At 43.4% G+C, this 16,203-nt stretch overlaps 1 protein-coding gene across 3 annotated transcripts in view; it reads left to right on the top strand.

Annotated features, from left to right (window-relative positions):
• Positions 1-16,203, top strand: part of FAXC (failed axon connections homolog, metaxin like GST domain containing) — a 76,117-nt gene that overhangs the window by 49,782 nt on the left and 10,132 nt on the right. For all 3 annotated transcript variants that reach the window (XR_006217758.1, XM_042986857.1, XM_007084923.3), the window contains one exon: positions 12,318-12,434. Coding sequence is in view for 2 of the 3 variants with exons in the window: in XM_042986857.1 (XP_042842791.1) it covers positions 12,318-12,434 (117 nt within the window). In the remaining variant the exon portion in view is untranslated. The remainder of the gene's footprint in view (positions 1-12,317; positions 12,435-16,203) is intronic.

Here is a 16,203-nt window from a genome sequence, read left to right as displayed (position 1 = left end):
AGGGTAAGTTCCTTATAAAAGGATGTGAACTTAAATTCAGTGTGACATTGAGTTCTGTCTGATGTGTTGTTTCACTAACCAAACCAGAATGTGGGGGCTACCAGATAGTCCTTATTGAATACAGAGATGGAACAGCTGGTTCCTTTGCCCGAATACAGGGCAGCCGAGACAGAAATGAAATTAAGGGGAAAGCCTCTCCTGGGATGTAGTTTGAGTTGAGTGATATGTCTTCTTTGCCCTCAGAAGGTGTACTTGGTGGGGGAGCCTGGGTGTCTCAGTTGGTTAAGTGTCTCACTCTTAGTTTTGGCTCAGGTCATGATCTTATGGTTTATGAGTTCAAGCCCTGCATTGGGCTCTGTGGTGACAGTGCGGAGCCTGCTTGGGGTTCTCTCTCTATCTTTCTCTGCCCCTTCTCTGATTGTGCTCTCTCTCTCTCTTTCTCTCAAAATAAATAAACAAACTTAAAAAAGAAAAAAAAAAGGTGTACTTGGGACGGTGAGGTGAGATTGGGGAGACCCATGTGATTTTTAAACCCTTCAGATTTCAGTCCAATGTGTAGTCAGACTCAGAAGCAACAGTATTGTAGCAACTTTAAGAAGAGAGATGAATAGGGGTACGTGGATGGCTTAGTTGGTTGAGTATCCAACTTTTGATTTCAGCTAAGGTCATAATCCCAGGGTCGTGGGATCGAGCCCCACCTTGGGCTCCGTGCTGAGCATGGAACCTGCTTAGCATTCTCTCTCTCTCTCTCTCTCTCTCTCTCTCTCTCTCTCTTTCTCTCTTTCTCTCTTTCTCTCCCTCCCTCCCTCTGCCTGTCTCTCCCTCTCGCTCTCTGTCTCCCCATCTCTAAAATTAAAAAAAAAAAAAAAAAAAAAAGAACTAGAGAGATGAATAAGGCCAATCATCAGTGAGTCAGTAACATTACGTCATCATTTGAGAGGTTAGTTGTAGTTCCTTGTGATTTCCAGGAGCTACTGTTTAATGATATTAAATTATAATAATACGTGAGTTTTAGCAGGCATTTGCCTCATTCTGAGGAGTACTTTCCTAATCTAGATTTCCCATGTGTGAAGTTTTTCCACTTGGTGCAAATCCTTTCTCCAAGTTTTCTAAAGTTACAGTTATATGCCCATGGAGGCTTTGGGTGTGTGACGTTCATAAGGTCAGACACATTATGAACACATTATGAGGACACATTATGAGGACTGAAGTATAGAAGAACAAATGCAACTCGTTCCTTATAGTGGGGATGGAATATACTTCCTGGTCTCATCCATAGAGAATCTGAAGAGCCGGGACATCATCAAAGAGGTGATGGGGAGGGAGAGGCGAGATGATTGGTTTTGGTCAGTGGGGACTCGGTCAAGATGATTCATACAAGCTGAGAAAAATTCTTTTTGGGTGTTCTTTCAGAGAATCTTACAGAAAATTGCAGGGCTAGCTAGTTGCTTTCTAGAATTAAATCTGAGGAGGCATGAAATTTAGGTGTTTCCTCTGGTGTTCTCCTTGATTAATAACTTCACACATAAGATAGCAACTCCTTTCTCCCCCGCAATGGAAAGCGTCTCATACACAGCGATTTTAGAGTTGCTGGGAATATGGACAAGAGCTCTTTAAAGGAAGTAGCCCAACAAAGAGGGTCTGGTCAGGAGTGTAAGAGAGAACAGAAAGTAGATTTTATTTTTCCTTGTAGCTTTGTTCTGTTGGCGATTCATACGCGGAAAAAGAGCTTAATGTGTCTTCTGGAAAGTTGGCTGGCAAGATTCTGTGACATGTGCTATCCTTGGGGAAAGTATTCAGTAATTTTTATTTCTCAATTTTCCTCAAATTCCTAATTAAAGGTGAGAGAAGGACAAATAGAAATATTGGTGGTGTCCACATTGACTTCACTGGAATTATCTGCTTATAAGTCATATCAGTGCTCAAGTAGAAGGAAATTCACAATTTCTCTTTATTTCTTAGACTAATAGAAAAATGCATGCTTGAAATTTTTTTGACTTTAATTTCTCTCTTGAACTTATATTTTCTAGCAAAGCCCTTTCTCTCTTTAACTTTTTAATGTTTATTTTTAAGAGAGAGAAAGACAGAGTGCAAGCAGGGGAGGGGCAGAGAGAGAGGGAGACACAGAATCTGAAACAGGCTCCAGGCTGTCAGCACAGAGCCTGACACGGGGCTCGAACTCGGGAATGGCAAGATCATGACCTGAGTCAAAGTCAGCCGCTTAACTGACTGAGCCACGCAGGTGCCCCGCAGAGCTCTTTGTCTTAAGCTAAATGGCAGAAGCAGAGTTGGTCATGACCAGTGGAAAACGGGAGCAAAATTAGTAAGGGAGGGAACAGGCATGAGTCAGAGGTTCATTTCTGTAGCTATTTCCAATGCCCTGAAGTAAACTTACTACCCACTATTCCATAGTGATATATGTGCAGGTGGTCAGCTTTTACTTGGAAATATGTTAGTGGAGATTTATTTTCCTAGGAATGGGTAGAGTAAATATGGCCATAATTTCTGTTGTGATTCCAAAGGAAAGAGCTGGGATGAATGATGGAAGTTGTAAGGAGTCATATTTTTGTCCAGTGTTTGGAACTGTCTAACCATAGAATAGTCTGTCCTGCCCGAGAAGTGATGGAGAAGTCCCCAGCAGGATTGGGTTGGGAAATAGGTGGTGGGAAAGTGGGAGAAGGGATTTCTACACTGGGATAGATGTTGGACTGGTTCTGTCCACAGGCAGGACTTGTTGTGACTACTGGGGTTAAAATAGCAGTTCTAGGGGTGCCTAGGTGGCTCAGTTAAGTGTCTGGCTTCACCTCAGGTTATGATCTTGCGGTCTGTGAATTCAAGCCCTGTGTCGGTCTCTGTGCTGACTGCTCAGAGCCTGGAGCCTGCTTCTCCGTCTCTCTCTGCCCCTCCTCCCACTCATGCTCTGTTTCCCTCTGTCTCTCAAAAATGAATAAACATTAACAAAAATTTAAATTAAAAAAATAGCACTTCCAGGGGCCCTTGGGTGGCTCAGTCAGTTGGGTGTCCGACTCCAGCTCAGGTCATGATCTCACGGTTTGTGAGTTCGAGCCCCGCGTTGGGCCCTGTGCTGACAGCTCAGAGCCTGGAGCCTACTTCGGATTCTGTGTCTCCCTCTGTCTCTGCCCCTCCCCCACTCACACTCTGTCTCTCAAAAATGAATAAACATTAAAAAAAAATAGCACTTCTAGTTTGCAAAGTACTTTCACATTATTTTATCTTTTAATCCTTACAATAGCTCTCCATTCTAAGAAAGGGCAGAGATCAAACATAATTACAGCTATTATCATCTAATTGACAGTTTCTATTGTGATAGGTACCTGTTGGACAGAAAAGTAAACCAGAGGGTTATATGTCCTCAAACAGCTTAAAAACTACGTGAGGAGACAGGACATGCACGTAAATAAGACTATGAGATGGCATGTGTGAATTACCTGATGAGAGAGCTAGATCAGTGGTTCTCAAAGTGTGGTCCCTGGACCAGCAACATCAGCATTACCTGAGATCTGTTAGAAATGCAGATTCTTGAGTCCCACTCCATACCTACTGAATCAGAAACTCCTGGTGTGGGGGTAAGGGCATCAATCAGTGTTTTTTAAAAGGCCTCCAGGTGATTATGATGTGTCCTTGAATTGAAGATCACTGATCTCGTCCAAACCAATACTTCTCAAACTCTAGCATAAGAATCACCTAGAACAGTGTCATTCAAAGTGTGGCCCAAGCTCTGCAGGCCCTCCAGGTGATTTTGACTGACCTGAAAGCTTATTGAAACACAGATTTTTCTAGTTTCACTCCCAGACATTCTAATTCAGTAGATGGGATGTAAGAATTTGTGATGCTCATGGTCTCAGATTATTCTTTGAGTAGCCTTGCTCTAAGCCATTATACCTCTGGGATTTAGCAAAAGAGTGGGAAATGAGAGGTACTCTGTGGGACCACGACAGTGAGGGTGGTCTTCACCGAGTAGAAGAGGGAGGACCTGATCTGAGTCTGATGGGAAGACTTAGGTCAGATAAGAAGTTGTTTGAGGCTGGGGGAATAGGATGAACACTTAGCATGTTTGACTGAAGTAGAGCATGCATACTAGCTAGACCTTGGTGTGCCCAGCCGGGGACTCAGGAAAGTTAGCAGCTGTCAGCTCTCACCTGTTCTCCCCAAGGTGGAGGCTGAGAGCCAGGCAGCAGCCTAGGACCCGGAGTTCTTTCTTAGTTGCGCCATTATGTGGTCCTACCTCTAAGTGAGACTTTTAAGACCCACTTAGAAAGTTCTCTGCTTTTCTCCTCTTCCCTTGATTCCCCTGCTCACCAAACCTTGCTTGCTTCAGCTCTACAGCTTGTTCTCTCAGTTTGGTCTGAATCTTCAGGCTTGGATTCTGACTATTCTTCTCAGACTCCATGTTGGTTTAGTTCTCCCTGGACAACTCTGTGGCTTGGTTCTCCATATTCACCCTTCCCCCTCATTTCTACCCATCATCTCAGTCCGTCCTAATGGGCGTGAGGGACCTGGCCAACATGCTCAGTCTTCTTCCATATACTCTCATCTTTGTTGTGTTCTGGTGTCTCCTGGTCAGCCCTGTGTTGCTGTCTATGACAGGAGAAGTGGAAGATACTGTGGAAAGAGCCAGAGGTCAGGCTTGGACGTCAGGATAAGCAGCCTTATATTAATGGGACCACAAGATTTTGACCAGTGATCTTGATAAAGTCCAATCACAGCTCAAGTCTGAGGTACAGAGAGCAAGTATCCTCTAGGGTCCCAGAACATTTTTGTTATTCTTAACTTAGCACCCCCACTCAACTTCTGGTCATCCTTGGGTGCCCCAATGGTTACTGCATCTGCCTCATGGCATTTGTCATGGAGAGGAGCTGCCCAAACCAGTCAAGAAAGGTAAGATCAGATTCTAGAAACACCCAGGACCAGCTAGCATTCCCTAGCCCTCAGTGGAGCCAATTCCTTTTGCCCCTGCTGTGGGCTTTTCTTCTCCATGGCTCCTCCCCTCTGGCTGTTTGGTCCCTGTACTTGCATTTCTTCACTGGTCTCTCAAGAAGACCACTGGAAGATCAGGGCATGGAGTTCTGTGAAATCACCCTGAGCACCTGAAGTCACCCTGCCATCATTTGCTGGATATACTTCACACTCTTTTGTGACGGGGGCTCACCCTTATAGTCAGGAGCGCTCTGCAAGGGAGAGGTGTTCCAGGTGCTTGGAGACTGGCCTCTGGTGGAGTATCCCTCAGGGAGTCTGATATCCCTCACCTCCCAGGGTTTCTGATATGTTCAGCCTTCATTTGCCCTCACCAGTGGTTCTGGTCCACGCTCCCAGTCTGGAGGCTGGCAGGGAGTTGTGGGTGCTCAGATATCTCTTAGCTGCTTCTGTCCCTCCCTACAGAAGCTGGTGGGGGTAGTTTACTTATTGAAAATAAAACTCGAGTTGCCTCATCCCCCAAGCCTGTTCCTTTAGTACCCTTCAAAAATACCCTTAGTGTTTTGTTTTTGCAATGTCTGGCTGCGAGATCTGGAACTGCTTGGTGAAAGCTGGGAGTGCTGAAGTCTTGAGACCTTAGCTTGGCCTCTTTGTCTCTAAGCAGAGTCACATCTAAATTCAATTTCCCTCTTAAAATTACTTCCTGCCAACGTCCAAAAGGCCACAACTAGAGCAATTTGAGCAATAAAATATATAATGAAAGTACTGGATTATAAGCCATAGAATAAGATAAGTATTGATGAATACATACTTACATAAATAAATAATTGAATACATTAGTAGATGGGGGATGTAGGGAATAGGAAAATACTAATCAATACAGGTTAGAAGGAGTGAGAGAAACAGAAAATCCTGATGAGGCAAACGTCATAGTAGTAATGCTGAAATCAGTGGGCCAAAGTTTGCAGAGAAACATGCTATTTATATAGTTTCAAAATAGCTCTCCCAAGATTCTTAATTGCAAAAGGAAAAATAGTAGCACTACAGTGAAGAAATCTCACAGGTACCATCTTTACGACATAATCAAGGTTAACCTTACCAATGATAAGACACACAGACATTATGGACCCTCTATTATGATGCCCAGAGAAGGCATATTAGTCGGGGGCTCGTCAGAGAAACAGACCAATAAGCTGTATGTAAATAAATAAATATATTTGGTATATGTGTATTTAGTATAAAGTTTTAGTATAAGGCATTGGCTCATGCAGTTATAGAGGCTGATGTCACAAGATAAGCTGGGTGAGTCGGCAAGCTAGAGACCCGGGATTGCTGTTGGAGTGGTTCCAATCCAAACATCAGCAGGCTCAAGACCCAGGATAAGCCAATGTTTCAATTTGAGTCCAAAGTCAGGAAAAAAGCCCACATCCCCATTTGAAGGCAGTCAGGCAGAAGGAATTCTCTCTTACTCTGGGGAGAGTCAGAAGTTTTGTTTATTCTTCCACTGATTGGATGAGGCCCACCCATATTTGAGAAGGTAATTTGCTATACTCAGTCTCCACTTAAATATTAACCTCATCCAGGGGCGCCTGGGTGGCTCGGTCGGTTAAGCGGCCGACTTCGGCTCAGGTCATGATCTCGCGGTCCGTGAGTTCGAGCCCCGCGTCGTGCTCTGTGCTGACAGCTCAGAGCCTGGAGCCTGTTTCGGATTCTGTGTCTCCCTCTCTCTGACCCTCCCCCGTTCATGCTCTGTCTCTCTCTGTCTCAAAAATAAAAAAAAAATAAAACGTTAAAAAAAATAAAAAAAAAATATTAACCTCATCCAAAACACCCCCACAAAAATGTCCAAAATAATGTTTGACCAAATAATTTAGCACTCCGTGGCCTAGTCACGTTGACACATAAAATTACCTATCACAGAAGGGTACATTATTACTTCCATGGAATTCTTGCCAAAAATGTATGACCTAATCTGGTTTTTAAAATTTGTTTATTTATTTTTAAGAGAGATGGTGAGAGAGAGAGAAAGAAAGGAAGAAAGAGAGGCAGAGAGAGAATCCCAAGCAGTCTCTGTGTTGACATGGGGCTTGCAGCCATCAACCGTGAGATCATGACCCGAACGGAAACTAAGTCAGATGCTTAACTGACTGAGCCACCCAGGCATCCCTGCATGACCCAATCTAATCATAAAAAACCTTAGACAAACTCAAATTGATGAACATGGTGCAAAATAACTGACTAGTATTGTTTAAAAATGTTGAGGTTACAAAAGACAAGGAGAGTGAGGAAGTTTCAGTTTGGAGGAGTTAAGGATACAGGACACCTAAATGTAGTGCGGGATCCTAGACTGGCTCCTGGAACACAAGGGGACGTTAGTTGGAAAACTAATAAAATTTGAATGGAGTCTATAGTGCGGTTAATAGTACTGTATTCGTGTTAATTTCTTAGTTTTGATAAATGTGCTATGGTTATATAAGATGTTGATATAAGCAGAAGCTGATTAAGAGGTAAACAGGAACTCTATTTTTGTAACTTTTCCGTAAGTCTAAAATCATTTCAAAATAAAAAGGTGTTTAAGTATTTTTTTTTTAAGTTTATTTATTTATTTTTAGAGAAAGAGAGAGCAAGTGGGCGAGGGGCAGAGAGAAGGAGAGAGAGAATCCCAGGCAGGCTCCGTACTGTTAGTATGGAGCCCGACGTGGGGCTTGAACTCACAAACCACGAGATCATGACCTGAGCCAAGGTTGGATGCTTAACCGATTGAGCTACCCAGGTGCCCCTCAAAATAAAAAGGTTTTAAAAAGCTTCCTGCCATTTGGTACTTGAGGACTTTTTAATAGCAGAGTATATTTTAATATTCTCTAAATTTATAACGTGTGTGTGTATACACTTGTAATGTTGTATCTGTCAGTCAGCATTTTCCACAAATGCTAAACTCCATCCATTTTTTTTGGAGGCACCTTTAAAAAACCCTAGACTTCTTTTCTTTCCTTTTTTGTTTTTTCTATATTCTGTATTCCTAACTAAAGCCTTTTTTTTTTTGTAAATGATCACAGCTCAACCCTCCTTCTGTTCCAGAAGGAACATCCCTGAGACTATGATCTGTGTATATGAGGCATGTTGCAGGGAGCAAAGAGTATGAGGCCAGAGATCAGAGGATCTGAATGTCAGGGGCACCTGGGTGGCTCAGTCAGTTGGATGTCTGACTTCAGCTCGGGTCACGATCTCGCCGTCAGTGAGTTTGGGCCCTGCGTTGGGCTCTGTGCTGACAGCTTAGAGCCTGGAGCCTGCTTTGGATTCTGTGTCTCCCTCTCTCTCTGCTCCTCCCTCACTCATGCTCTGTCTCTCTCTGTCTCTCAAAAGTGAATAAACGTTAAAAAAAAAAAAAAAAAAGATCTGATGCCAGCCTTATTAGTCTGGTTCTATTACTAACTCTGTGAACTTTTAGTTTTAATGCTCTGACACTAAATGGGAAATTTGGGCTGAATACTATATGTACTACTTGATGTATGGATTCAAATGATTTTATATATATATATATATATATATAAATATATATATATATTTATATATATATATATATTCTTTTTAATTTTTAATGTTTATTTTTGAGAGAGAGAGACAGAGAACAAAGAGCTGTCAGCACAGAGCCTGACGCAGGGTTTGAACACACAAACCATGAGATCATGACCTGAGCTGAAGTCAGATGCTTAACTGAGCCACCCAGGCGCCCTCAAATGATTATGTTTTTTTAAATTAACTTTTTGTTTTTATCAAGGTCCTATGTGCTCTGTTTTTAGGTTTCCCAAGGGTTTTTTTTTTTTTAAGTTTATTTATCTATTTTGAGAGAGAGAGAGAGAGAGAGCACAAACAGGTGAGGGGCGGAGAGAAGGAGAGAGACAATTCCAACCAGGCTCCAGGCTCCACCCTGTCACCACAGAGCCTGATGCAGGGCTTGAACTCATGAACCATGAGATCATGACGAGCTGAGATCAAGACTTGGATGCCTAACTGACTGAGCCACCCAGGTGCCCCCCCAATTTTTTTTGTTTATCCATATGCATTTTTGCCTCTTGCCCCCAGAGTCTTTGGATTCTACAACAGCCGTCACAGTTTAGTGACTTCATTCTGGCATTTCCCTTAGACTCTCTCTCTCTCTCTTTTTTAATCAAACTAAGGGGATCCACAGTTTCATTTCTTTCTTTTGATCAGGAAGCTACTGTAGCTGTCCTCTATCTTGTTTTTCTTCTTTCTGGAGGGAAGAAAAGTATTCTTATGTTAGGGCCTTGAATGGGCTGAGCCCTGGCACAATCCTGGAGGGACCATTGGCTGGCACACCTTTCTTGCCCCTGTACAATGGCATGAGAGCTCTGGGGCCAGGGTGCTTTGGCCAACCTGCGTCTCTCATGCCAGCACTAATGCCAAGGCATGGAGCCAGCAGGGAGCGCCATTTAAGAAATAACTGACACTCTTGAGAACAAATGATTTACCCAGGTTTGCTTTGTTATTTTTGCCCAGACAGTATTTTTTCCGTGTGTTCCCAGCATACAGGTAGTGGGCTTTTAGATCCCAGGGTAAGACCCAAATAAGGGAGATGTTGGTTGGCAGTGGGAAACCCCTGAGGGCTCTGGCCTGAACAGCTTGCTCGTAGTCACCAGAAAAGACAATTTGGGCATGTTCAGCAAATTGTAGGGCTTTCCTTGGTCTTTGTGTTGTTGTTTTTAACTTCCTTTTAAAATTGAGATGTAATTGACATGAAACATTGTGTCAGGTGTACAGAGTGTTGATTGGATACATTTACATATCGGTAACGCCTTGCATTAGCCTCCAGCTTTACTTGTGCCATGTTGGCCTGTTAAGTCACATTCCCACCTCCAGCCATTTCTCTTCCCAATTTGTTTACTGTCATTGGATGCTTAGTGTTGTCAGCTTGCTGCTCAAGAACAGTGAAGTGGGTGGATATTTTTAGAGTACAGCATCTAGAACCATGCTGGCATGTAGTAAACATTGTATTTGAGTTTGTTTCATAAAAATAAGAAGTTTTTCCTACTTTCAAAGAACTTACCATATAGTTGGAAAGATAAAAACCCACCAGCACAGAGCACAGTATGGAAAAAAAATGCTACTCAAGAGGCAGGGTGAGAAGAGGCAAGACCCTATCTTCTTCTTTTTTTAATGTTTTTTATTTTTTTATTTTTAGAGAGCAAGCATGTGAGTGGGGGAGAGGGGCAGAAGGAGAGAGAGAGAGAGAGAGAATCTTTAAAAAAAATTTTTTTTTACATTCATTTATTTTTGAGAGACAGAGCACTAGTGGGGGAGGGGCAGAGAGAGAGAGAGAGAGAGAGAGAGAGAGAGAATCCAAAGCAGGCTCCAGGCTCTGAGTTGTCAGCACAGAGCCTGACATGGGGCTTGAACTCACAAACCATGGGATTGTGACCTGAGCTGAAATCGGATGCTCAACCGACTGAGCCACCCAGGCACCCCAGAAGCAGAATCTTAAGCAGGCTGCACACTCAGCACAGAACCCAATGTGGGGCTCCATCTCATGACTTTGGATCATGACTTGAACCAAAATCAAGAGTAGGATGCTAGGGGTGCCTGGGTGTCTCAGTTGGTTAAACATCCAACTTGATTTGGCTCGGGTCATGATCTCACGGTTCATGAAATTGAGCCCTGCTTCAGGCTTTGCGCTGACAGCACAAGCCAGCTTGGGACTCTCTCTCTCCCTCTTTGTCTGCCCCTCTCCTGCTGGCACATGTGTGCTCTCTCTCAAAATAAACATTCAAAAAAAAAAAGACGCTTAACTGACTGAGCCACCCAAGCGCCTGAAGAACTATCTTCTGTGTGCTCTCCTCAGGTCACCTCATTTATTCGTCTAAACAACCAGCAATTCCTCCCATTTTGTGGTTCATAAATTGAAGTCAATAGGCGCAAAAGGCCTTAAAGTCCTATAAGGTCATGTGTGTAATAGCGAGATTTGAACACAGAGCTGTGTGAACTGAAAACTCCCATTACCACCAGAAAGAATAGAGAAAGCTTTGAAAGGAGGCTGGTGCTGGACCTTGAAGGATGGATAGAATTTACCAAATGGAGAGAAGTGGGGGGCACATACAGGTTGTAGGGGGCAGGGAAAGGGGTGGGCACAGCATGGGCAAAAGTGTAGCCTTGGGAAGCACGAAGCGTGCTTGGGAATGGCAGGTGTTCCCCAGGTGTGCTAGAATAAGGGAGGAGTGACAGACAAAGCTGGAACATGGATTGGAGGCAGAGCATCCTGAGCCTGGAATTCTGAGTTCGGGCTTTATTTCATAATCCATTTTACAGCCTATTGAAGGTATTTGTGAAAGGGAGTGACATGGTGAAAAGTCTTGTCATGGTGACTTAAGTTCAGGTGGGATATGGAACGGGCTGGAGAAACAGAGGGGCTGCTGTCGTGGAAGCTAATGTGTGAGGTACATAGATACGGTGCATTATGCCGTTCAGCCTCACAATACCCCTAAGGGATGGGCACTGGTAATATCCCCATTTTCCAGGTGGGCAAACTGAGGCATTGAGAGGTTAAGTACTGATCAGCCTACCACACTGAATAATGATGTTGCCAGCATATAAACCACCTGTGCTGCCTCTCTACGCCACAGCACCTGAGGAGACGTCCGGGGGCCATTTTAACAGGTCATGTGTGATAGTCCAGGTGGCGAGGACTGAGCTAGTTCAGTAGTGATGGAAAAGGAGAGATGGGAGCAGCAGTGCGAAACACCATCGTATGTGAGCCTGATCCCAGGGCTGGACCTGTAACTTCATGGCTTCTGTTTATGTAGTGTTTCCTGCGGAGGCTGGTGCTCAGTGGCGAGAGCGTTGCCGAGACCGTGGGGCAGCATGGACAGCCTCGCCTCCAAACTTCCTAAGTAACTTATTTTAGGCTTCTTGTTTTTCCTGAGGAAATGTATTAATCTAAAAAAGCAAGTGCTGAGGTTGGTGTTCTTGGTTTGAGTTACTTTTGAGACCATGTAAGCAAACTTCCAGGTGTTCTCAAGCATCTCAGGCTTTCAGTACTAGCGTTTGAGACAAGGAGGTGGCTCCAGAGGGCTGGGGGTGATCAGATCTCCCTTTTGCCCATGAACCTCCTCCCTCATCTGCTTCTCTTGATATGTTCCCAGTTACTTCCCTGTTTTGCTATTGTATGGGTTGACATATCATAAAATTATTTAATTTGTTTTACTTTTGTTTCTAATTTTTTTAAGAGAAAGGGGGTGCATGCATTTTGACTCTGCAAAGCTTTTGACACGCAGTTAAATGAACCTATAATTCATGTGTGCTGAATGCCATGGTGACTGTGTAGGGCAGTGTGGGGCAGCCCAGTGACCTCTGTACTCTGTCTGTTGCAGGTGATAAGAAGTACATCATGGGGCCCAAGCTTTCTACTCTCGATGCCACTGTCTTTGGACACTTGGCACAGGCAATGTGGACCTTACCTGGGACAAGACCTGAGCGGCTGATCAAAGGCAAGCCCTACAAACCTCTTCAGGTTTTGGGAGTCGCTGTGGGGTGAAGGCAGGGGTAACACAACAGAGAATTCTAGGCCATTGCCTGTAAGCTTGACTGTGCTTTATGGAGACATCAGGCTGTCATGTCCAGGGCCAGGGTCAGTTTATTGTGCTTAGGATATGTAGGTGTTGAGGAGACGCTGGGCTTCTTACCTGCCATCAACAAGGTTGACACAAATTGTACCGTGTTTTACACCAGGGCTTTTCTTTCAGCTCCTTACATAGTGGACTTAACACTTGTTGAAACCGGGCTTGCATTCCACCTCATGCACTTGTCTTGTTGGTCTTCCTCAATTTCCTTTGGACAGTGGTGTTTCACCACTTTCTGGTATATCCAATGCTGCAGTAACCATGGTGGGGTGGGGCTGATGGGGCTCACTGCCCATCTCGAGGCTCCTTTTGAGTCTGAACTGGTCTTACATATTTCGCATGTAGGTATAGGAACATATGTTTCTGTGTCATTTGACTTCAAAACATTCTTTTCTCCCCTTCCAGTGGGTGTCTGTAGATGATCCATTGAGAGCAGTAGAGCTAGTAAGTTCAAGCGGTAAAAATGGAGGCGATGTTAACCAATGTTTTGTAAGCTTGGTTCTATGCAAAATATTGTTATTATTATTATTAGTAGTAGTTAGTAGTAGCCGCAGCCCTAGTAGTAGTACATTTTAGCCAGAGAAACACAGCCTTGTGTCTCTGTTGTGTGATCTTGGCTGTAAGGCCTACCAGAGTTAACTTATAGTTGGAGGGGTGGAAGTGAGGATGAATGGGACCAGCCTAGAGGATGAATGTATGTGTGGAGGTGAAGGTAGGGGTGTTAAGCCAGGAGTAAAATTCACGTTATCAAGGGAGCAGGGAAAGTGAGCTCAACGTGGTTTGATGTCAAGGGACCAGATCTTGATGTGTCCCTTGGGAGGGGACAGTGCCCTTGGGAGGGCGGTGTCCCTCCTTGGGAGGGCGGTGCAGACTGAAGTGGGGGGATGCACATGGCAGCTGGGCCATCTGGGAGAGTCTTCCCCTGTGTTGGTAGATGGGAGCTGTTTGGAGTCATCTCCACTTAAGTGCCTCAGGCCCGGGGATGTGGGGATCAAAGTCTGATATTTGGGTTTGGGAAAGGGTGTGACAGAGTTGACCAAGGTATTTATACCCCAACTGAGTAGGTTGGGGGTATAGATGAGATCACCAGTGAATCGTATATAGAATGCTTTTAATGTTGGGTGGATGGATGGTTGGAACCAAGCAAGGCAGAATCATATAAGAAACTAAGGCAGGTAAACACTCATGTGTGGTGGTCATAGGTGAGTGGATAGGAAGGCTGGTGAAGGCTGAAGTTCTGTGTGTGTGTGTGTGTGTGTGTGTGTGTGTGTGTATTCATGTGAGGCCCAGAAGCCCAGACCAGGGCATGGACAGCAGGAGTCATTCTCCAGATCCTCATATTGGTGGTGGTGAGGCTTTAGATACATTACCAAACGTGGTTGAAATGGAGGAAGCATTGACTGAAGGTTTTCCAGAACTTCAGCTGAGTGAGGGTAGGAATAGTATGGACTGATACTTAATTTCCTAAATGATCAGCATGGAGATATTCCTTGTCTTGTGATGTGTTGGAACTTACGATACTTATAGTATTTAAAATAGTTTCCCTTTATTTTAATCAGATTTTCCAGGGTCATCTAAAATATATTGGTTCCCTTTAGTTAATTTAGAGGTTTGTTTTATATCTACTTTCTGTTCCTATTACTTCCTGCTCCCTCTCTCCATTTCCCTAGCACACCACTCTTACACACCTATGTACACACATCACCACCTCTGCTCACATACTTTTATACACACATATCCCATACACTTGTACACATAGACTTACATTTGTACCCAGGCGCGTGCGCGCGGCTGAGGTCATCTGGTATTTAGTCAGAGCATTTAGGTATTCACTATCAGTAGAACTCTCAAATTCTATAGAATCCCTTCTTGTAGGAATGAAGCATCTTTATGTTAAATTATTTATGACTTGGCCCTTTTCTCTTTTACTTCCTGGAAGGACTTGAAACATTTAATGTTATTTTTAAAGAAATGGCCAGCCTTTTTGGAGGATTGGAAGATTAGAGGATTGATTTTGAGTCCCACCCAAGACCCACACATTTGGGGGAATCTGACACCATCGTCTGTGAGGGACTTTGGCACACGGTTTCATGTACTTTGATTCTTAAACAAGGTAGCAGCTTCCAATTCTCCCTGGGGACTGGTATAGCGTGAGTCATTGAAGTCCACAGAGGGTCTCTAGGGGCACCTGGGAGTCTGGTTAAGCATTCAACTTCAGCTCAGGTCATGATCTCATAGTTCGTGGGTTCGAGCCCTGCATCCGGCTCTGTGCTGCCAGCTCAGAGCCTAGAGCCTGCTTCAAATTCTGTGTCTCCCTCTCTCTCTGCCCCTACTCTGCTCATGCTCGGTGTCTGTCTCTCTCAAAAATGAATAAACATTAAAAAAAAGTCCACAGAGGGTCTTTAAATCTCATTTTGGTCATTGATTTCATGCCCTTCTAAATCTTCTGATTGGAGCTGCTAATAGACTAATATTTTGGTCTCAACTTCTTTCTCTGCCTTTGTTCTTTCTGTGGTGGAGACTTTCCCAAGAAGTAACAAGAGGAAGGAGAAGCAGAAACAACTAAGAACCTGTATGATTTAGAACTGGCTCAAATCCAGGAACGTGAATGGCTTAGATCAGGCAGTTTTCTGCCTAGCTTTGGAACAGCCAGGGCACTTTTGGCCTTGCTACATGTGTGAATGTGTGAGTGTACATATGCATAAATATTAGCTTTTGGTCCTAGGTATTAATTACAGTAGGGAGCCACAGAGGCTGCTTCTGGAGCCATCTAAAGTAGGGAGAAACTTGCCTTAATTTAGGTGAGTAGGAGGACAGACTTTGAATATTCAACAGTTCTCAAAATATACATAAGTATGTGTTTGCATATATATAGATGTAGATATATGAAATATTATTTCCTTGCTGGAGAGAATCTAGAAAAAATAGAAAAGTTAAAAAAAAAAAACTTGTGTCCCTGTCACCCACAGACAACTGTTAATATTGTGGTATGTATCCTCATCTTTCATCAAGTACATGTATGTATACATTTTTAAAAATCAGGATCACGGTATTGATACAGTTATAAACTTATAAATTTTAATTAACTGTGTCTTCATTTCTCTTGTCATTCAATATACCTTAAAACAATATGTTTAGTAGTTGCATAATATCCTGTATCCTATGGCTACACTGTAATTTATGTGATTAATCTTTTTCTGGTCTCATGGGTTATTTCACATACTTTTTTACCAATATTCCGAAGTGAATATTGTATAAATATATATTCTTGCTTATCTCTGGTTATTTCCTTAAGCTAAACTTGTAGTTGGGGAACTTCTGTCTCAAAAGGTATAAGCCCTTGGTCTGTATGGCTAAACTGTTTTCTAGAAAGACTGTAGCAGTTTATATTCTTATGAGTACCGTCTGAAAGTACCTCGAATTTTGTTCCCCAATTAAGATTGTATATAATTTATTTTGAAATTTTTGCCATTTTTCCAGTAAAGAATCTCAGTTTTACTCTCAGCAAATTCCTCATGTAGAGTCCCATTTGACATTTTGTTCAGAGTGTCCTTATTAGGGAATTGCATGTGGATCTGGGCACTCTTTGAAACAGACATGGAGCACTACAGAGTCTGGAAAAGTGCCAGAAGGGAAG

The sequence above is a fragment of the Panthera tigris genome, chromosome B2 (assembly GCF_018350195.1).
Source record: "Panthera tigris isolate Pti1 chromosome B2, P.tigris_Pti1_mat1.1, whole genome shotgun sequence".
NCBI lineage: Eukaryota > Metazoa > Chordata > Mammalia > Carnivora > Felidae > Panthera > Panthera tigris.
The sequence above is the reverse complement of the archived record's forward strand: the minus strand, read 5'-3'. Positions and strand labels throughout refer to the sequence as shown.